The 22,280-nt window shown below is 44.6% G+C and overlaps 1 protein-coding gene across 1 annotated transcript; it reads right to left on the reverse strand.

Annotated features, from left to right (window-relative positions):
- Window positions 1–269: 269 nt before the first annotated feature.
- Window positions 270–6,980, reverse strand: LOC100279781 (uncharacterized). The gene is made up of 6 exons (NM_001152739.1): window positions 4,706–6,980; window positions 3,933–4,127; window positions 3,005–3,309; window positions 2,705–2,890; window positions 1,618–1,795; window positions 270–1,154 (listed from the first exon to the last, which is right to left on the reverse strand). Exons 1-6 carry the CDS (start codon window positions 6,920–6,922, stop codon window positions 1,011–1,013), a joined length of 3,225 nt encoding a protein of 1,074 aa, NP_001146211.1. The 5' UTR covers window positions 6,923–6,980; the 3' UTR covers window positions 270–1,010.
- Window positions 6,981–22,280: the final 15,300 nt, after the last annotated feature.

Consider the following 22,280-nt stretch of genomic DNA (forward strand, 5'->3'; position numbering starts at 1 on the left):
GACGCGGCGCATCCAACCAGAGAGCTAGGTTCACCGGTGACAGTAAAGCTCATCCTGTGTCTGGGCACATCCAACAGGCCAGTATAGTACACTAAATAAGACATACATACAGCATACAGGCGTCGGCGTCGGTCGATACATACAACCAAAACTGCCATGATAAAGGAGATGCGAGGAACCAATCAAAGCCTTATGCCAGCCAAATTTTCTGCGGTCCTGCTTAGATGCTTGTTTTGCTATAATAATTTCTGCTCTAATGAGGCACGTATAAAATCAGCAACTATACCTGCTGTAACAACTTAAACCCACACATGTAAACAAATACAGAAAGGCCATGGCAAGCAGCATGCCAACCAAACAGGCCCTTGAGCGCTGCATTGTGCTGAATGGACATGAACGCAGGTTTTCTGAATGCATGATACAGACTTTTATTATTCCTATATTTCCAGTGTACACATTCTGCAAATTTCCCTACATGGTAAAACCGCAACCTCACAGTTCCGGCAATGTTCCGATGAGAAAATCAGTCAACTCGCCGAGCCAAAGATAAGAAAGAAAGAATGGAACCTCAAAATTCTTTTCACAACTTCAAGTGCCGTGTATCCACAACATGATTCCCCCCAAAAAAGTGAGGCAGGCATCCGCGGCGAGTTGCACTTCTCTGTCCTATGTACCAAGTCAATTTGCAAGCAGGAAATACGGTGAAACCAAACTTTTGATTTCCCTAACCACTCATTCACCTGTGGGCAGCCGATACAGAATAAATCTCATCTTTTCCATCATAATTTCCTGAATTTCTCCATGACACTGTCTAGTCACAATAAGATGTGAAGAAGCGCGGCAGGATATGCCAAGCAACACGGGACCAGCATTGTGGAATCATTCTGTGAGCAACAGATTTCCAAAGGCATACTACACCTGCCAACAGTTCTTCTGTTCTCTTGATGACACATGTGGGTTTCCATACGACGCATAGTAAGGGTTAAAGATCAAGGGTCATGGTGCAATTACTATGAATCATATCGAGCTCCAGATGTGAAAGAAGAGAAAAACCCAGCTGCTGGTCCAGGAAGGATGTCACTTAGCTTACCAACCTGCCCGTCAGAGAGCATGGACCCCCATCTCGATGTGTTCTCCCCAAATTTGCTCCCCACCTGACAAATGACATGAAGATATCTTGCTCAATATTTGAATTCACTTAAAAAGGTAAAACGATTATAGGCTGTATCAATTATAAGATTTGTAAAAGGGATAGACAAAAAAACATGTAAAAAGATAAAATGTCTTGATTTGCCTTTTGTGCAAAGAAAGAAAAATGTCTTCTAGTTCCCACAGATCTAGGATTAAATGAAAAATTAATAGAAAACAAGACATAGTTGCCTCAAAAAAAATGTGCTAGCAACAGTCACAAAATATGAATCAGTCAGTGCTCATAAATTTTCGCTGTTTCCAAGGCTAATTCTGCAAGTATTTCATACCATGCTAATGGAAAATTTCCTCGGCCAGGCAGAACGAATTTTGATGGATAAATTAATGTTATACAGAACGCAGGTAGTGTTTGCTTGTTTAGGCTAGAATTGAAGCTAACAATCAATAAACTTGTAGTCAGTTGCTCACCTGGGTAACAAATGACTTAAGCAACGGAGCAGCACCAACAAGACTTGCATTATCATCAAAATCTGGTGTACTAGATCCATCTCCATTTGAATAGGATTTCCAAGTATTTTTCGATGTGGAGTCACTAGACGGCGACTGTAGTGACGATTTGTGTGATCTTGATGATATAACCGGGGCACTGTAGGCAAGATGACAAAAAAGGAACATATCAGAATCTAAAAAAAGAGTATATTCTCCACAAGCCATCTGAAATCCCCAAAAGAATATCCGAACACTAACATAGATTGCTAAATGGAAAAAAGGAAAACAAAGATAAGAATGTCCATTTAACTGTTCATCTTGTCATTTACTACTACCTAGCCATCCATATAGTACACCATAATAGGGTATAAAGTGTTATCCAAAGTTACAAGTAATATCACTTGTAAGGATTGAACACTGAAGATGTAATATTATATATCCCGCTAATGTTTTCTTTTTTTTTCGGTGAAAGGCTGTAGGGTAAACCCCTACAGCACGATTTTATTTAATAAAAAAGGATGACAAAAATACAAGTGCGACAGATTTAAAGAAACAAATAAAAAGGGTAGAGAGGGGTAAAGCTATCGAGAGTTTAGCCATAAAGCAACCCTGGATTTAAGAGAGCTGCTAAATCTAAGCATTTGCAGCTTCAGCATGTCGTTGAAGCAACTCCACCAAGAGGAAAAAGAGGGAACAATATTCCTGAAGATTAAGTCATTTCTCTGCTTCCAGATGCTCCAGACCACCAAGGCCAAAATATCCATGACAGTTAGCAGATGACCTTTTGCAGAATGCTATGAAGTTGGCCATTATATGATCCAAAATTATGGCATAGAAATACATCAGGTTTTACAAGCATCTATGGATGTGTTGTCAACAAATGTTGTCAAGCAAAAAAAAACATATCATAATTATATCTGCTGATTGCAATGGTAGGTACACTGCTGACAGGTTGGTTTGAGCACAAAACTAAGTCAAAAACACCTTTCAAAATCACCTGATGGGACATGCACTTGGCAATATATAAATTCATAATTTAGTTATTTACACATGACAGATCATTTACCTGATTGGTAGGTACTTGAATCTTGGAACCTGAGAGCACCTCATGATATTTGAATCTGTATTTGATTTTGTTGGTAATTTTTGTACAGTACTAGTGTACTTGTGATTCAATTGGACCAAAAAACCAAAAAGAACAACATAACGCTTGTAAGATTGCTTCTCATTCTCCCACAGGTAAGGTTCATACCTATTTAAAGACACAGGTTTCAGTTGGGAGGAATGCAAAACAGAGTCTGCAGTTTATTTGTTACATAATTTAATAACATGACAGGTAACAATTTAAATTAGAAAAATATCTTACGTGGCCCAGTCTATAGGATCCAATCTCTGTGAGAGCCTGTTGACTAACTTGTTTATAGGCTCTATGACAGCTGAGTCTGCCTGTAATTGTGACTGTTTTCTCCTGAAGGAAGTCTTGGTGACGGCGCTTGGCAAAAAATCCTGTTTTGTCTGCATTTCAGGACTGTTGGTGGAAGAACTTTTACCTCCTGATAGGACATCACCAACGAAACGCAAGTCTAGCAGTATTTGCAGAATTCCTTTCTCTGAAACCGTAGAATTCCCAGATTCAACACATGAAAGAAATTTTTCATAAATGTTGACAACCTGCATATATTTAAGAGCTGGACCAATGAATCACATTTCTTGAAAGGCATACTGCCAGGCTCATATGAAATCATCATCAGTACAGTTTGAGACAACTTTGATGAAACAGGCAGCGACTAGGTCATCTAAAGAAACAATCTAGATGTGGCACTAGTTCCAGTCTCAATACACCTAAATTGAAGACTGGTTACTATTTTAGAAAACAAAGGAATCTTTCTTAAGTTGCAATAGTTTGACTGAGAATCTCTTCCCATACTGGAGAAAATGAGAAACATGAATTATACTTTCCTAGCACTAAACAGGACAGGCCAAAAAAAAATCCATCAGATGTGTCACTGTTACTATCTTTGTGATGTCAAATATCTCTAAGTAATTCCAACATTCTCCATGCTGAGTCCATGGATAAAGAAAACACAAAGAAAGTTGTAATGCATGAAAAAACCAAGTGTGCCAAATAAAACTAACAGAGAAGATTTTTGTGGTTTGTGCAGATCTAAGGAGCAGCTTAATTACAGAAGAAAAAAACAAAGAATCAACTCTGGATTCTTGGCTAGAAGTTTATATAAAATACTTCGATTTTGAGTCCAATGCATCATGACTGTGAACTTGTAACAGGGACATACCTTCTGCAGTAGCTCCCATGCAAAATTGTGCAAAATAATCCTGTACAGGATGTGCCCTCCAACCTTATGAATCTCCAAACATGCTTGATAAAGAAATGATATGATGTACAATGAAGGCATCGATGGAAGAGCTATTTGCATCTCCAAGGGACCCTCAGTTGTTTCATCTTGTTTAATTACAGTGACTTCCCAGCCCTAGCAATGCAACCAAACCACACAACTAAAGCAATTAGAATTCTGTATCTACAATAAAACGAAATAATATTTGTTTTGTACACTAAATAGCTTGAAAGCTCTGGGTAAAGTAGCAAAATTTAGTGCTTGGATTAGGCCAGTTTATGTAAGTGATGCTAAGTGTCTGATTATTGATAAGCAGGCACCTAGGCAGGATAAGCGGCAATTGCACTATGCCCAATGGTGAAAACCAAACACATAGTCCCTGCTTCCTTTTAAATATTATTTCTAGCTCCTCAATCACTCTCGAAATCTTATATGAGATATTATGTCCAAAGTTAGTGTTCTTCATAAGGCCTCAAGAAGGACATTGTACACCTACCCACAATTTTCCTTAATTCACCTAGTCTCTCTCTAGGTAAGGTACAAACACATATTGCCCTCAACCTGTTCAGAGATGGTCCTATATGCTAGGTTATTATACATGTGAATCTACTTAAGTTTTCCAAACCAAATAAAATGCAGTCATGTATATTCAAAAACTACAATGTACTATACACTAAAAGATATCGGAACTGCGAGCAGGTTCAGAGGTGTACCCTCAAAGGAGTCGAAGAGGATAGTGAATCATCTTTGCTGATATCATATGAAAGAATGTGAGATAATTCGGTGGACACCCATGTTATCCATACATTATGAGCCATGATGCAAAGTGACTGCATGGTCTTATTGAGTTCATCAAGTCTAGGATTGGATCTATCATCAGCTCCAAACAAAGATACTGCAGCAGCAATAGTTTGTCTTCTGGGGCTATCCGAGAATTGCCTTCCAGGACTCTTGGGACTGTCAAATGTGCGCCTTCTCGATGTAAAAGGTACTAAAGAATCGAAAGATGCCCTTGAATGTCTTGGTGTAGGTGATGATAGCCTGGCAAATGCTGCACCACCAGCCTCCTTTACCCACTCCCTTGGGGAACCTAGTATCAGGGGTACATGACTTGAATAGTATCTCAGGGCAAACAAGATTCGACCAATGAAGAGAGACCTCTCCGCTATAATAGAAGCTGCAGGTATGTCGTTACCCTCCTTTTTGGTTCCCAACAGAGCAGAAAGCTTTCTGAGCTCAGCTTCTAATTCTTTCAATACTCCCGAGATGGTCCTGTAGCATTTCTCCTGGAGGTATGGCACCAACTCCTTCAGCCTTGGGGCTGAATTATGTGACTCCACAAAGCTTAACAGATCATCCAGGATATTCTTGCATTTACTGTCAATTGCACTCCTGATCCGACTAACTTCTGGCCCAAAATACAATGTTAGGCAACTATGGAAATCATTTTCATCAGCAATTGGTTTCAAGTGTGCCAAAACTCCGCCTTTCTTTATCTTAGACTCTGAGAACCAGAAACCACCACCCTTAGAAGATTTCCGCAGGTAGGCAAGAAAATCTCCAGCATCCTTTGGATCAGCATTGGCACCAATAGCATGAACTAATTCCTTCACGTTAACACTAGCACCCAATCTATCAAGCTCTGAATGCACAATGTCCTTCATCCGTCGCACAAATGCTTCCTCCATCCAATCCTCAAAAATATCTTTGCCGTCCTTCAAGATCAACCCATGGATCTGATCCCATGGCGACTCAATATCTGACCCAAAGACGCTCTTCAGCCACTGCTCCAAACTTCCCTCCAATCCGTCCCTCCCATCTAGTGCTTCACGTACAAGCCTTTGCACTGATCCAAGCAGCTCCCCACTCCCAATGGCATCAACCAACTTCTGCTCACCAGCAATCACACCAAAAATTTTAGTGCAACATTCCTTGAGCCAATCCGTACAGGCCCCTGCAATGGCATCTGCCTCGAGCAGCACCATTGTAGCCTCAAGCTGGTTCATGTGCTCCTTCCACAACCGTGCTTCATCATCAGGGTCCGGAATGCCACCGAACAACTGCTCAGGCGGCGTCTTCTCAAGCACCGTCTTGAAGAACAACGGCATATCACTGAGTGCAGGCACAAACAACTGTCCAACGTGGCCAAGCGTGATCCGCACGATCCTCGCGATATCGCACAGCACAGAGGTGTATGATGACAGATCCGAGGCGAGCCCAGCTAGGGCTTGGGAGATCCAAGCGCGGCGCGAGGTGAGGAAGAGGAGGAGAGCCTGGGCCGGGGCAAGCGAGGGGGAGTCAATAGCGGCCACGGCGGCAAGCGCGTCAGCGTGGGCCGCTACGGGGAGGCGGCGGTCGGCGAGGCGCTCGCGCGCGCGCTGGGAGATCTGCGGCCGGAACGCCTCCACGAGCTGCGCCTGGTGCGCGAGGAGAGGGAACCGCGCGGCGGCCGTGGCGTCGCGGGAGAGCCGCCCGTGTACGACCTGCGCCCGAAGGTACCGCCCCGCCGCCTCAAGGAGCAGGCCCTCATCGAGCCGACCCCATATGTGCTCCGGCGTGTCAACAAGGTACTTGGCGCGCGCGGCCAGCGAGTACAGCCTCGCGCGCCCTCCAGCAGACGGAGACGGCGAGGCGGCGCTTACGGCGGGAGAGGGTTCATGGGGCGGCGAGAGCGACGACAAGGAGCCAGAGATGCGGGCGAGGTTGTCGGATATGACATCGGAGGACTGCTTGATGAGGAGGATGGAGTCCGCGGAGTCGAGCAGGTCGCGGTAGCTGCGCCCGACGAGCTGTCTGAGCTCCTCCTCCTTGGCGGAGATCTCGCGTCGGGTGGCGCCCTCAGCCGCACGAATCTCCGGGATGCGCTTGGTGCGGAACAGCTCCTCGGCGTCGGCGGCGCCACCGCCTCCGGGAACGGCCGCCGCAGGCATCGCGGCCCCGCTCGCCTTCGGGCGCGCGGCGAGATCCAAGAGAGGATCGGGAGGGACGGGTGGGGGAGAGACTGACTAGTGAGAGGCACGTTCGTTTGGGTTAGCAGGACGAGGTGGACGGAGGGTGTTTGGTGGGGACGATAGTTAGTCAATGGTGGGCCCGCAAGTCAGAGAGCAAGGGCTTGGTGAACCGGGACTCCGGGAGCTCGGAACGTCGTGGATCTATGTGATTTGTCCGTCATGCGCTTTTGAGCCTTTTGAACCTAAGTGCTATTTAGCCAATGATTCTAGACTATTAGGGAGTTGAGTGTATGAGGGTGTGTTTGGTTTGACTTTTGGCTTTTGGCTTTTGCCCCCTAAAAGCCAAAAGCCAACCAAAGGGCTGGATCCAGGAAGCAGCTTTTTTTAAAAGCTGACTTTCTCACAGTGCAAATCTGAAAGCACCCCTGAACCTGCTTTTAGTGACTTTTCGGATGAAACTATGAAAACATATATCGAAGAACTTTTAACGATTTTTAGTGGTTTCCACCAAACGGTTTTTAGCTTTTTAACGGCTCACAGCCTACAGCAGCTTTTTCCACAGCTCACAGCCCACAGCAACTTTTTTCACAGCCACAGCCCAACCAAACAGACCCTGAATCTCGTAGATGGAACACCAATTTCTTATTCCCCTTTTTTCCTATAAATTGATAACCGGTAAAGTTTCTTGTTCCTCATAAGCGGTTTGATTGAGTACTCGACCATATGACTGGCTAGTGGTTGCTGAGCCGTTATTTGCAGGATTTTTTAGTTCAATGCTAGTAATATCACAGTGAACCATTCCAATCAACATTAAATTATTCTCGTAAATATTAAGTGTCTATTTATAACATTTATTGATGTGGTTTACATCAATTTACAATATTTATTGTTGTGTTTTACGACAACATCGTGTGGAGAGAGATACATTCGGGTCACATTCGTTGTTACGAAACAGATAGACGATTTACGCTAAAATTTGTACCCACGCTGGAATCCGCCCGTGCCAAAACCCGTGCGTGATTTTCGCGCCATAATTTCAGACCACATTCGTCGTTACGAAACAGATCTACGATTTACGCTAATATTTGTATGCATTTACGTTGTTTTGGTTTACGTTTTACGCTGAAAACCACACGCTCTATTCATCATCTAGGGTTTCACCTGGACCACCCTGGCGTCCGACCACGCGCACCGCCCCCGCATGGCTTGCGCCCACGTGGCTCGTGTCTGCGCGGCTCCGCTCCGTGCGACTCGTTTCTAGCCACATTAATTCATTCCAAGCAACATTAAGTCATTCTATTAAATATTAAGTCATTTTTCATAAAACATCAAGTTATTATTCTTTCAGACATTTTTCTGGGGTTTTCTCGGACATTTCTTATGTTGTTGGAATCAACATTAAGGGTATGTTTGGAAGAGTTTTACTTCAAAAACTTCAGCTTTGGTTTTCCATCTTCACCATAAAACAGCTCCAACAAATTGTTAAGGTGGGTTCCAAGAGCATTTGGCTTGCATATAGACTCCGGTTTCTATAGTACAATTGATTTGTGTGAGTTACCTTCATTACCCTTGATGATTAGTGGGCTATCGCGAGAGAGAACATAAGTTGTATGTTGCGTAAACAGTAGCATGGCGGGTAATTTTCAGGAGATATAAAAACATTGTTTTTGAAGCACCCTCTAAGGAGCTTCATAAATTTCATGAAACTGGCCTCTAGTTTCGATTTTTTTTTAAAAGCTAGAGCTCATGGAGCTGGACCTGTTTGAGTGGAAGAAGTTGAAATTCTTGAATTGAAGCTCTACCAAACAAGGCCTGAGTCATTTTTCAAAAATACATTAAGTTGTTTGTTGTGTCAACCATTTTTCATTTTTTTCTCAGATATTTCTTATGTAATTAGTTCAGTCATTCTCGAAAATATTAACTCATTTCAAGATATATTAAGTAATTCTTGTTTTTAGTAGTTCTTCATGATTTTCCAGACATTTCATGTTTTGGTTTAGTCATTATAGGCAACATTATGTCATTCTAGCATATAGGCAACATTAAGCATTTTTATTTTCAGACACTTTTCCATATTTTATTCTAGATATTAATTGTTTTTAGTTCAGTAATTCTAGACAAAATTAAGTCATTTCAATCATTTAGGTACCATTAAGTCATACAGCGTACAAAAAACATTAAGCCGTTTGAGGGCGTTAAGGCATTCATGATTGATAAGTTATTATATCTCGGTTCGGTTCGTGAGGGGAGCACGCACGGGTATAGCGGCTCGGCTGGTGAGAGGGCGTGTGCTAGGTGAGGCAGCTTGGCTCGTGGCTAGGTCATGGGCGCTGGCTTAGCTCCTGAGTGGGCACGTGTGGCGGCTCATCTCCTGGACAAGCATGGGGCGGGATGTGGGCAGGGGCACGCGGGCAGGGCGTCCTAGGTCAGGTCCAGGTGATGGGCCACTAGTCCATCACCCTAGGTGATGAATACAGGTTCACAACATATTTCTCCCTTAATTGAAAGAAAACTTTGGACTCGTATCTCTACTATATAAAGCACCAGTTCTCACAGTTCTATGGTTTCCATCGTTGTCATGCTCACCATATTCAGAAATGGGGATTCAAACCATGGTTGTTGGCTCCAAACCCATATTCACACTTATAAATCACAAAGACATGTGTTATATTAGTTAGGTAGCCAACATAATACATGTCTTTGTGATTTGTACCCTTTACTTAAACATAAATAGAAACCATAGCAACGTACGAGCATCTAACTCTAGATGTGAGAAGGCCAAATTGAGGTCTCCTTTGGAACAAGGGGAAAGTGAAGGAATTTTGAATGATTAAAACACTATGAAAAGTTTTCCTATGTTGTCCTTTGGAACAGAGGATTACTTGCTACAAATCTTATAGAATTCCTATGGAATTGAGCATTGTAGTGAGATTTTTGAGGATTTTTAATATGAGGTCCAACCTCTTAAAAATTTTCTTATAGAATTGAAGGTGACATGCAACTCTATTCCTACATTTTTCTCATCCCTATGTTTTACTAAACTTCTATTCCAAAGGAGGCCTTGAAAGTTAAAGTGTGTCTCAACATCCATGGGATTGTCACAGTTGATTCAGCCATGCTAAGTTGCTAGACTAGGCAATCATTCAACCTTCTTTGGCTGTAAAGTGTTCCCAACAATGTGCTTTTTGCTATTTTTGTGTGTATATGCTAGAGGAGGATATGGTAGTTCTAGTCTCATCTGCTAATGAAGCTCCCAAGGATACTACAAAGATGGACACAAATGATGCACCAAGTGATCCTGGTTCTGGTACTGATGTGAATGTTCATGAGCCTAATACTACTGTGTGAAAGGGTCACGATGCCCAAGAGGGGGTGAATTAGGCTTTTCTAAAAATCAACAATAATTAAAACCTAAACAAGACCCCAACTTCACCCCAACAACTAGCAATAAGTGAATAATACTAGAAATACAACAATGCTAAGACAATACTTCAAATACTTGCTAAACAAATACATAATGTAAAATACTTGAATTAAGTGCGGAATATAAAGCAAGGTTTAGAAGACTCCTCCAATTTTTTCCGAGGTATCGAAGAGTCGGCACTCTTCCCTAGTCCTCGTTAGAGCACCCGTGCAAGGGTATCGCTCCCCCTTGGTCCTCGCAAGAACAAAGTGCTCACTATGAGATGATCCTTTGCCACTCCGACGCGGTGGGTCCCTAACGACCGCTTACAAACTTGAGTCGGGTCACCAACAAGATCTCCATGGTGATCACCGAGCTCCCAACTCCACCAAGCCGTCTAGGTGATGCCGATCACCAAGAGTAACAAGTCGTAGACTTTCGCTTGACCAAGAGAAGCTTAATGCATGTGGTGTGTGCTCTAGGTGGCTCTCGCTAGCGCTAATGAGGTCCAAATGCGGGATTAAGATTCACTAATCACCTCACTAGGCTTTGTGGTGCTTGCAATGCTCTACCAAAGTGTAGGAGTAAATGTGGGCAGCAAGACAATCAATATGGTGGGTGGAGGGGGTATAAATAGCCCTCACCCACCAACTATCCGTTACAGGAACTTTCCAGCGCATGAGCGCACCGGACAGTCCGGTGCGCCAACGGTCTACTCCATCGGCTAGTTCTGACAGCTAGCCGTTGGGCAGATGGCACACTGGACAGTGAACAGTCACAGTCCGATGCGTTGTCCGGTGTGCCACTAAAATTCAACTCGCGAACAACGCGTTCTTGAGTTTCTGCGCGCAGGGAACCCTCTTCCCTGGGCCAGATTGGCCCCACTGGCAGAGGGTGCACCGGACAGTTCGGTGCCCTAAAGCCAGAAACCCTAGTTTCTGTTTTATGCTGTTTTTCAATTCGGTTTTCGTTCTAACTCGTGAGTATGTTCTAGAGTGACACCTAGCACTATATGTGAGTGTGAATATGCACCAACACTACACTAGAACTCTCTTGGTCAAACTACTCATCGACAACCCCTCTTTATAGTACGACTAAAACAAAATAAAAGTCCTAACTATATCACGAGTGTCCGCAACTCCTTGACACTCGGAATACGAAGACCTTCACTTTTTGTTTCGTCGCTTTAGCCGTCGCTTCAAGTTCTTATCTTCGGGATTGTTTTCAACGTTGTAGTACATCTACCTGTAATGCGACCTAACTTACCATTTGCCTCTGCAAAACACACGTTAGTCACATATAATATTACGTTGTCATTAATCACTAAAACCAACCAGGGCCTAGATGCTTTCAATCTCCCCCTTTTTGGTGATTGATGACAACCCTACAAGATTGTGAGAGTAGTTTGTTTTGAAATTTCTGTCAATAGAGAAGATGGTTAGTTATACTCAATAATTTTTTACAGAAGGAGTGTGTATCATAATAATAAGAGAGAGTGCATACACATCGTAAGTTTCTTGTTCATATAAAAGTGAAATAAAATCGATGAACAAGAACTAGAAGACTGGTGATAACATATAGGGTGAAAGCACAATACACACACAGTCAACATAAGCATCGAGAGCATTTAATAGTGTTTGTGAGCCAAAATCATCATACAAAAGTGGAGCTAGTACAGAGAGTATCAAGCACATATATTACATCAAAATGACTCTCTACTAACTCCCTAACTCCCCCTAGCTCTCACAACTCTCATATCTCTCCCCCTTTGGCGTCAAACACCAAAAGGAAACCCAAACCTACAGACCAGAAGAGGAAGGAGGAGGCGGGGGCGCATCCGGTCGCGGTCGTGGCAGAAGAGCAAACGCCAGCTGATGGTCAGAGTCAATCTAGGATCTAGAATCTGTCGTAGAAGCCGCAGCTGGTACTGACTCGGACTAAGGCTGCGCTGTAGGAGCTATCGAAGCTGAAGAGGTCACAGACACCGCCACAACAACAGTGGTAACAGCAAGAGCTGGTGGCACTGGCGGCTGAGCGCTGACAGAGCTGATGACCGGCAACGAGAAGTCAAGGGTGACCGGCCGGATCAGAGAGGTAGAAGGACCAACTGAAGGAAGAGGGGGTCCTCCTGAATGGCTGGCATAATTGTTGTTTGAAGAGATGGAGGGGGTGCTGACTGAACATGAGGAATCTGAACACCGGTATTCTGAAGAATGTGAGTCATGAATGCCCGGTGCTCAGCCCTATCTACCAAAAACTGCTGCTGCAGAGTGACCTGCCTGTCATAAATAGTCTGAAATAGAGAAAGCATCCTCTCGGACATCTGCTGCTGGACCGCTGCCTAACGAGCCTGCTCAGCTGCCTGTCGAGCCTGCTCAGATGCCAGTCAAGCCTGCTCGGATGCCATAAGAGCCTGCTGCTATGTAAGAGCCTGAAGGATCGCAGCCAGAGCAGGGTCAACAGTAGGAGGGGCAGCAGGAACAGCACTGGAACTCCCGGCCTCATGATCATGTGAGCGGGGAGGCATAGGAGGCGGAGGCAGAATCCCAAAATCATCATCATCGTCGTCGTCAGGAATTGTTGCGCCCTGAGTCTCAGTCTGATGGTAGGTCGTATCCTCTGCCTGAGTGTCGATCACGGTATCAGGTACCGGCACTGGGTCCTCAGGGGCTGGACGGTAGGAGCCAAAGTGGAGGCATGAGGCCTCAAGAGTGCCCTGGAACTGCGGTGGCCGGATCAGCTGAGCGAAGATGTGGCAGAGATAGTGAGCATATGGCAGTTGTCGCCAGGCACGTAGACCATCCAATATGGTGTCCTCTATCTCACATATAAGGAAGTCAACAACATCAAACTTTGAGTGAGAAATCAGGGCACCAAGAAGCCAGAACTGGATATGAGTGGTAGCCTCCCTATAACCCATCCACGACAGTAGCGTCCGTCTCATGAGCTGATATAAGTACTTGGCCGTTGTAGTGAAATCTGCCGGAGAACGTCGCGACCCATCTGAGAAGGGCGGTCGGAACAAAGCTGTGACGTGAGCTGTAGCTGGAGCAACTCCGTCGTGAGGGCGACAGGGAGGATCAAAGGTACCGTAGCACAAGCTGTGAAGACGAGTCGATGACTCGTTGAATCCAAACAGCTGGCGAATCTGGCTAGCATGCAGAGTAACATCCTCTCGCTCAAAGCGGAACCTCATCCATTGGTGATCGGGGTCGATCCATACTAACGCATAGAACACTTGGACCCACTCCTCAGCATATCTGCCGTTGGTAGTCAGAAGAGTGAGAAGTCCAGGCAAATATGAGAGGTGTATCTCAGAGTCCGCACCGGTGGCTAGCAGAAACACAGGGAGATCCAATAGCTGGTGCGCTCGCAGAGCAATCTGGCCTGGCATCTGTGCTCTAAAGAAAGACTCCTGGATCCTGGTGCTGAAAAGATCTGCCGCTGCAGGGTCTCTCTGTGCAGGAAGCCAAGTCTCCACGGGTACGTGTTTGAACTGACGTACCCGGGCCGCTGTAGCACGCTGAAGATCTATCAATCGAGGATCGGCAGCCAGTGGTCGCACCTCGATCTCATCTCGCTCCCGGAAGCAGGCAGGTGGGACGGGTGGAGCGGAAAAGGGAGCGGGAGGAGGAGCAGTGGAAGCAGGAGTGATGGAGGTGGTAGGTATGGCTGAGGTGGTGGATGTGAAAGGGAATTAGGCTTACACCTAGTCCCTAATTAATTTTGGTGGTTGAATTGCCCAACACAAATAATTGGACTAACTAGTTTGCCCAAGTGTATAGATTATACAGGTGTAAAAGGTTCACACTCAGCCAATAAAAAGATCAAGTTTTGGATTCAACAAAAGAGCAAAGGGCCAACCGAAGGCACCTCTGGTCTGGCGCACCGGACTGTCCGGTGTGCCACCGGACAGTGTCCGGTGCACCACCGGACATGTCCGGTGCACCAGAGGACTCCAACTCGAACTCGCCACCTTCGGGAATTTCCAAGAGGCACTCGCGCTATAATTCACCGGACTGTCCGGTGTACACCGGACAGTGTCCGGTGCTCCAAGAAGGAGCGGCCTCAGGAACTCGCCAGCTTCGGGAAACTCCAACGGGTAGTCCGCTATAATTCACCGGACATGTCCGGTGTGCACCGGACTGTCCGGTGCAACTCCGGAGCAACGGCTATCTCCGCGCCAACGGCTCCCTGCGGTGCATTTAATGCGCGCTCTGCGCGCGCAGAAGGCAGGCGCGCCCATACTGGCACACCGGACAATGAACAGGAGATGTCCGGTGTGCACCGGACAGCCAGGCTGGCCCACAAGTCAGAAGCTCCAACGGTCAGAATCCAACGGCAGTGATGACGTGGCGGGGGCACCGGACATGTCCGGTGTGCACCGGACTGTCCGGTGCGCCATCGAGCAAACAGCCTCCCAACGGCCACTTTTGGTGGTTGGGGCTATAAATACCCCAACCACCCCACCATTCATTGCATCCAAGTTTTCCACTTCCCAACTACTACAAGAGCTCTAGCATTCAATTCTAGACACACAAAAGAGATCAAATCCTCTCCAAATTCCACACAACGCCATAGTGACTAGAGAGAGTGATTTGCTTGTGTTCTTTCGAGCTCTTGCGCTTGGATTGATTTCTTCTTTCTTGATTCTTTCATTGCGATCAAACTCACTTGTAATTGAGGCAAGAGACACCAAACTTGTGGTGGTCCTTGTGGGAACTTTGTGTTCCAAGTGATTGAGAAGAGAAAGCTCACTCGGTCCGAGGGATCGTTTGAGAGAGGGAAGGGTTGAAAGAGACCCGGCCTTTGTGGCCTCCTCAACGGGGAGTAGGTTTGCAAGAACCGAACCTCGGTAAAACAAATCCGCGTGTCACACTCTTCATTTGCTTGCGATTTGTTTTCCACCCTCTCTCTCGGACTCGTTTCCTTATTACTAACGCTAACCCGGCTTGTAGTTGTGTTTATATTTGTAAATTTTCAGTTTCGCCCTATTCACCCCCCCTCTAGGCGACTATCAATTGGTATCAGAGCCCGGTGCTTCATTAGAGCCTAACCGCTCGAAGTGATGTCGGGAGATCACGCCAAGAAAGAGATGGAGACCGGCGAAAAGCCCACTACAAGTCACGGGAGCACTTCATCGGAAGAGTCCCGCACCAAGAGGAGGGAGAAGAAGAAGAGCTCCTCCAACAAAGGGAAGGAGAAGAAATCTTCTCACCACAAAGAGAAGAAGGAAAAATCTTCTTCCCACAAGTCGCATCGGAGTAGGGACAAGCAAAAGAGGATGAGGAAAGTGGTCTACTACGAGACCGACACTTCATCAACATCGACCTCCGGCTCCGATGCGCCCTCCGTAACTTCTAAACGCCAAGAGCGTAAGAAGTTTAGTAAGATCCCCCTACACTACCCTCGCATTTCTAAACATGCACCTTTACTTTCCGTCCCATTAGGCAAACCACCAACTTTTGATGGTGAGGATTATGCTAGGTGGAGTGATTTAATGCGATTTCATCTAACCTCACTCCACAAAAGTATATGGGATGTTGTTGAGTTTGGTGCACAGGTACCATCCGTAGGGGATAAGGACTATGATGAGGATGAGGTGGCCCAAATCGAGCACTTCAACTCTCAAGCAACAACGATACTCCTCGCCTCTTTAAGTAGAGAGGAGTATAACAAAGTTCAAGGGTTGAAGAGCGCCAAGGAAATTTGGGATGTGCTCAAAACCGCGCACGAGGGAGATGAGCTCACAAAGATCACCAAGCGGGAAACGATCGAGGGGGAGCTCGGTCGGTTCCGGCTTCGCAAAGGGGAAGAGCCACAACACATGTACAACCGGCTCAAGACCTTGGTGAACCAAGTGCGCAACCTCGGGAGCACAAAATGGGACGACCACGAAATGGTTAAGGTTATTCTAAGATCTCTCATTTTCCTTAACCCCACTCAAGTTCAATTAATTCGTGGTAATCCTAGATATACTAAAATGACCCCCGAGGAAGTTATCGGGAATTTTGTAAGTTTTGAGTGCATGATCGAAGGCTCAAGGAAGATCAATGAGCTTGACGAACCCACCACGTCCGAAGCACAACCCGTCGCGTTCAAAGCGACGGAGGAAAAGAAGGAGGAGTCTACACCAAGTAGACAACCAATCGACGCCTCCAAGCTTGACAATGAGGAGATGGCGCTCGTCATCAAGAGCTTCCGCCAAATCCTCAAACAAAGGAGAGGGAAAGACTACAAGTCCCGCTCCAAGAAAGTTTGCTACAAATGTGGTAAGCCCGGTCACTTCATTGCTAAATGTCCATTATCAAGTGACAGTGACAGGGATAACGACAAGAAGGGCAAGAGGAGAGAAAAGAAGAGATACTACAAGAAGAAGGGCGGCGATGCCCATGTTTGTCGGGAGTGGGACTCCGACGAAAGCTCAAGCGACTCCTCCGACGACGAGGACGCCGCCCACATCGCCGTCACCAAAGGGCTTCTCTTCCCCAACGTCGGCCACAAGTGCCTCATGGCAAAGGACGGCAAAAAGAAGGTTAAATCTAAATCCTCCACTAAATATGAATCCTCTAGTGATGATAATGCTAGTGATGAGGAAGATAATTTGCGTACTCTTTTTGCCAACCTCAACATGCAACAAAAGGAGAAACTTAATGAATTGATTAGTGCTATTCATGAAAAGGATGACCTTTTGGACACTCAAGAGGACTTCCTTATTAAAGAAAATAAGAAGCATGTTAAGGTTAAAAATGCTTATGCTCTAGAAATTGAGAAATGTCAAAAATTATCTAGTGAGCTAAGCACTTGCCATGAAACAATAGACAACCTTAGAAATGAAAATGCTAATTTGTTAGCTAAGGTTGATTCTCATGTTTGCAATGTTTCAATTTCCAACCCTAGAGATAATAATGATGAGTTGCTTGCTAGGATTGAAGAATTGAACATTTCTCTTGCTAGCCTTAGATTAGAAAATGAAAATTTGATTGCTAAGGCTAAAGATTTTGATGTTTGCAAAGTTACAATTTCCGATCTTAAAGATAAAAATGATATTCTACATGCTAAGATTGTTGAACTTAATTCTTGCAAACCCTCTACATCTACCGTTGAGCACACCTCTATTTGCACTAGATGTAGAGATGTTAACATTGATGCTATTCATGATCATATGGCTTTAATTAAACAACAAAATGATCATATAGCAAAATTAGATGCTAAAATTGCCGAGCATAACTTAGAAAATGAAAAATTTAAATTTGCTAGAAGTATGCTCTATAATGGGAGACGCCCGGGCATCAAGGATGGCATTGGCTTCCAAAGGGGAGACAATGTCAAACTTAGTGCCCCTCCTAAAAGATTGTCTAACTTTGTTAAGGGCAAGGCTCCCATGCCTCAGGATAACGAGGGTTACATTTTGTACCCTGCCGGCTATCCCGAGAGCAAAATTAGGAGAATTCATTCTAGGAAGTCTCACTCTGGCCCTAATCATGCTTTTATGTATAAGGGTGAGACATCTAGTTCTAGGCAACCAACCCGTGCTAAGTTGCCTAAGAAAACTCCTATTGCATCAAATGATCATAACATTTCATTCAAAACTTTTGATGCATCTTATGTATTGACTAACAAATCCGGCAAAGTAGTTGCCAAATATGTTGGGGGCAAGCACAAGGGGTCAAAGACTTGGGTTTGGGTACCCAAAGTTCTTGTGTCTAATGCCAAAGGACCCAAAACCATTTGGGTACCTAAAGTCAAGAACTAAACTTGTTTTGTAGGTTTATGCATCCGGGGGCTCAAGTTGGATCATCGACAGCGGGTGCACAAACCACATGACAGGGGAGAAAAAGATGTTCTCCTCATATGAGAAAAACAAAGATTCCCAACGAGCTATCACATTCGGGGATGGAAATCAAGGTTTGGTCAAAGGTTTGGGTAAAATTGCTATTTCACCTGACCACTCCATTTCAAATGTTTTTCTTGTTGATTCATTAGATTACAATTTGCTTTCTATATCTCAATTATGCAAAATGGGTTACAACTGTCTTTTCACTGATATAGGTGTCACTGTCTTTAGAAGAAGTGATGATTCAATAGCATTTAAGGGTGTGTTAGAGGGTCAGCTATACTTAGTAGATTTTGATAGAGCTGAACTCGACACATGCTTAATTGCTAAGACTAACATGGGTTGGCTCTGGCACCGCCGACTAGCCCATGTTGGAATGAAGAATCTTCATAAGCTTCTAAAGGGAGAGCACATTTTAGGACTAACCAATGTTCATTTTGAGAAAGACAGGATTTGTAGCGCATGTCAGGCAGGAAAGCAAGTTGGCGCTCATCATCCACACAAGAACATCATGACGACCGACAGGCCACTAGAGCTCCTACACAAGGACCATGCTTGATGAGTACAAGACTTCGGATCGGTTTTGGGCCGAGGCGGTCAACACCACTTGCTACGCCATCAACCGGTTATATCTTCACCGAATCCTCAAGAAGACATCCTATGAACTCCTAACCGGTAAAAAGCCCAATATTTCATATTTTAGAGTTTTTGGTAGCAAATGCTTTATTCTTGTTAAAAGAGGTAGAAAATCTAAATTTGCTCCTAAAACTGTAGAAGGCTTTTTACTAGGATATGACTCAAACACAAGGGCATATAGAGTCTTTAACAAGTCCTCAGGACTTGTTGAAGTATCTTGTGACGTTGTGTTTGATGAGACTAACGGCTCTCAAGTAGAGCAAGTTGATCTTGATGAGATAGGTATTGAAGAGGTTCCGTGCATCGCGCTAAGGAACATGTCCATTGGGGATGTGTGTCCCAAGGAATCCGAAGAGCCTCCAAAAGCACAAGATCAACCGTCCTCCTCCATGCAAGCATCTCCACCCACTCAAAATGAGGAAGAGGCTCAAGTTGATGAAGAAGAAGATCAATCAAATGAGCCACCTCAAGATGACGGCATAGATCAAGGGGGAGATGCAAATGATCAAGACAAGGAGGATGAAGAGCAAAGACCGCCACACCCAAGAGTCCACCAAGCAATACAATGAGATCACCCCGTCGACACCATCCTCGGCGACATACATAAGGGGGTAACTACTAGATCTCGTGTTGCACATTTTTGTGAACATTACTCTTTTGTTTCCTCTATTGAGCCACACAGGGTAGAGGAAGCACTCCAAGATTCGGATTGGGTGGTGGCGATGCAAGAGGAGCTCAACAACTTCACTAGGAATAAGGTATGGCATTTAGTTCCACGTCCTAACCAAAATGTTGTAGGAACCAAATGGGTCTTCCGCAACAAGCAAGATGAGCATGGTGTGGTGACAAGGAACAAAGCTCGACTTGTGGCCAAGGGATACTCCCAAGTCGAAGGTTTGGATTTCGGTGAAACCTATGCACCCGTAGCTAGGCTTGAGTCAATTCGCATATTATTGGCCTATGCTACTTACCATGGCTTTAAGCTTTATCAAATGGACGTGAAAAGTGCCTTCCTCAATGGACCAATCAAGGAAGAGGTCTATGTTGAGCAACCTCCCGGCTTTGAAGACAGTGAGTACCCTAACCATGTCTATAAGCTCTCTAAGGCGCTTTATGGGCTCAAGCAAGCCCCAAGAGCATGGTATGAATGCCTTAGAGATTTCCTTATTACTAATGGCTTCAAAGTCGAAAAGGCCGATCCTACACTCTTTACTAAAACTCTTGAAAAGGACTTGTTTGTATGCCAAATTTATGTTGATGATATTATATTTGGGTCTACTAACGAGTCTACATGTGAAGAGTTTAGTAGAATCATGACACAAAAGTTCGAGATGTCTATGATGGGGGAGTTGAAGTATTTTCTAGGATTCCAAGTCAAGCAACTCCAGGAGGGCACCTTCCTAAGCCAAACAAAGTACACTCAAGATATTCTAAACAAGTTTGGGATGAAGGATGTCAAACCCATCAAGACACCCATGGGAACTAATGGGTATCTCGACCTCGACACGGGAGGTAAGTCCGTGGATCAAAAGGTATACCGGTCGATGATAGGTTCTTTACTCTATTTATGTGCATCTCGACCAGATATTATGCTTTCCGTATGCATGTGTGCAAGATTCCAAGCCGACCCTAAGGAAGCTCACCTTACGGTCGTGAAACGAATCTTGAGATATTTGGCTTATACTCCTAAGTTTGGGCTTTGGTATCCTAGGGGATCCACATTTGATTTAATTGGTTATTCGGATGCCGATTGGGCGGGGTGCAAAATCAATAGGAAGAGCACATCGGGGACTTGCCAGTTCTTGGGAAGATCCTTGGTGTCTTGGGCTTCAAAGAAGCAAAATTCGGTCGCTCTTTCCACCGCCGAAGCCGAGTACATTGCCGCAGGCCATTGTTGCGCGCAATTGCTTTGGATGAGGCAAACCCTGCGGGACTACGGTTACAAATTAACCAAAGTCCCTTTGCTATGTGATAATGAGAGTGCAATCAAGATGGCGGATAATCCCGTCGAGCATAGCCGCACTAAACACATAGCCATTCGGTATCATTTTCTTAGGGATCACCAACAAAAGGGAGATATCGAGATTTCCTACATTAATACTAAAGATCAATTAGCCGATATCTTTACCAAGCCTCTTGATGAACAATCTTTTAACAAACTTAGGCATGAGCTCAATATTCTTGATTCTAGGAACTTCTTTTGTTAAATTACACACATTGCTCTACTATATACCTTTGATCATGTCTCTTTTATATGCTATGACTAAATGTGCGTTCAAGTCTATTTCAAACCAAGTCGTAGGTATATTGAAAGGGAATTGGAGTCTTCAGCAAAGACAAAGGCTTCCACTACGTAACTCATCCTTCGCCGTCACTCCAAGCAACTCTCCATTCTTGGGGGAGAAAAGGAATGAGCATCAAAGAAAAGGACCGGACTTCATCTTTGGTATAATCTTAACTCACTTATTTATAACCAAAGGGGAAGATAGCACTAAAAGGGCTCTAATGAATCCGTTTTTGGCGATTCATGCCAAAGGGGGAGAAAGTATGAGCCCAAAGCAAATGGACCGCACCACCACCTATTTCAAAAACTTTGTGTTTTCAAAGAATTTTATCAAATGGTATCCTATTGTGTTCAAAAGGGGGAGAAAGTAGCATTTCAAAACGATATATCAAAAACCCTCTTGAACACTAAGAGGAAAATCTCATTTAGGGGGAGTTTTGTTTAATCAAAGGAAAAGCATTTGAAACAAGGGAAGAAAATTTCAAATCTTGAGAATGCTTTACAAATCTTATTCATTTACCTTTGACTATTTGCAAAGGAACTTTGAAAAGGAAAAACAAAACATGTGGTGCAAGCATGGTTCAAAATGTTAAATAAAATAGAAACAATCCATGCATATCTTGTAAGTATTTCTATTGGCTCAATTCCAAGCAACCTTTACACTTATATTATGCAAACTAGTTCAATTTTGCACTTCTATATTTGCTTTGGTTTGTGTTGGCATCAATCACCAAAAAGGGGGAGATTGAAAGGGAATTAGGCTTACACCTAGTCCCTAATTAATTTTGGTGGTTGAATTGCCCAACACAAATAATTAGACTAACTAGTTTGCCCAAGTGTATAGATTATACAGGTGTAAAAGGTTCACACTCAGCCAATAAAAAGATCAAGTTTTGGATTCAACAAAAGAGCAAAGGGCCAACCGAAGGCACCTCTGGTCTGGCGCACCGGACTGTCCGGTGTGCCACCGGACAGTGTCCGGTGCACCACCGGACATGTCCGGTGCACCAGAGGACTCCAACTCGAACTCGCCACCTTCGGGAATTTCCAAGAGGCACTCGCGCTATAATTCACCGGACTGTCCGGTGTACACCGGACAGTGTCCGGTGCTCCAAGAAGGAGCGGCCTCAGGAACTCGCCAGCTTCGGGAAACTCCAACGGGTAGTCCGCTATAATT

This window comes from Zea mays, chromosome 3 (assembly GCF_902167145.1).
Source record: "Zea mays cultivar B73 chromosome 3, Zm-B73-REFERENCE-NAM-5.0, whole genome shotgun sequence".
Lineage (NCBI taxonomy): Eukaryota > Viridiplantae > Streptophyta > Magnoliopsida > Poales > Poaceae > Zea > Zea mays.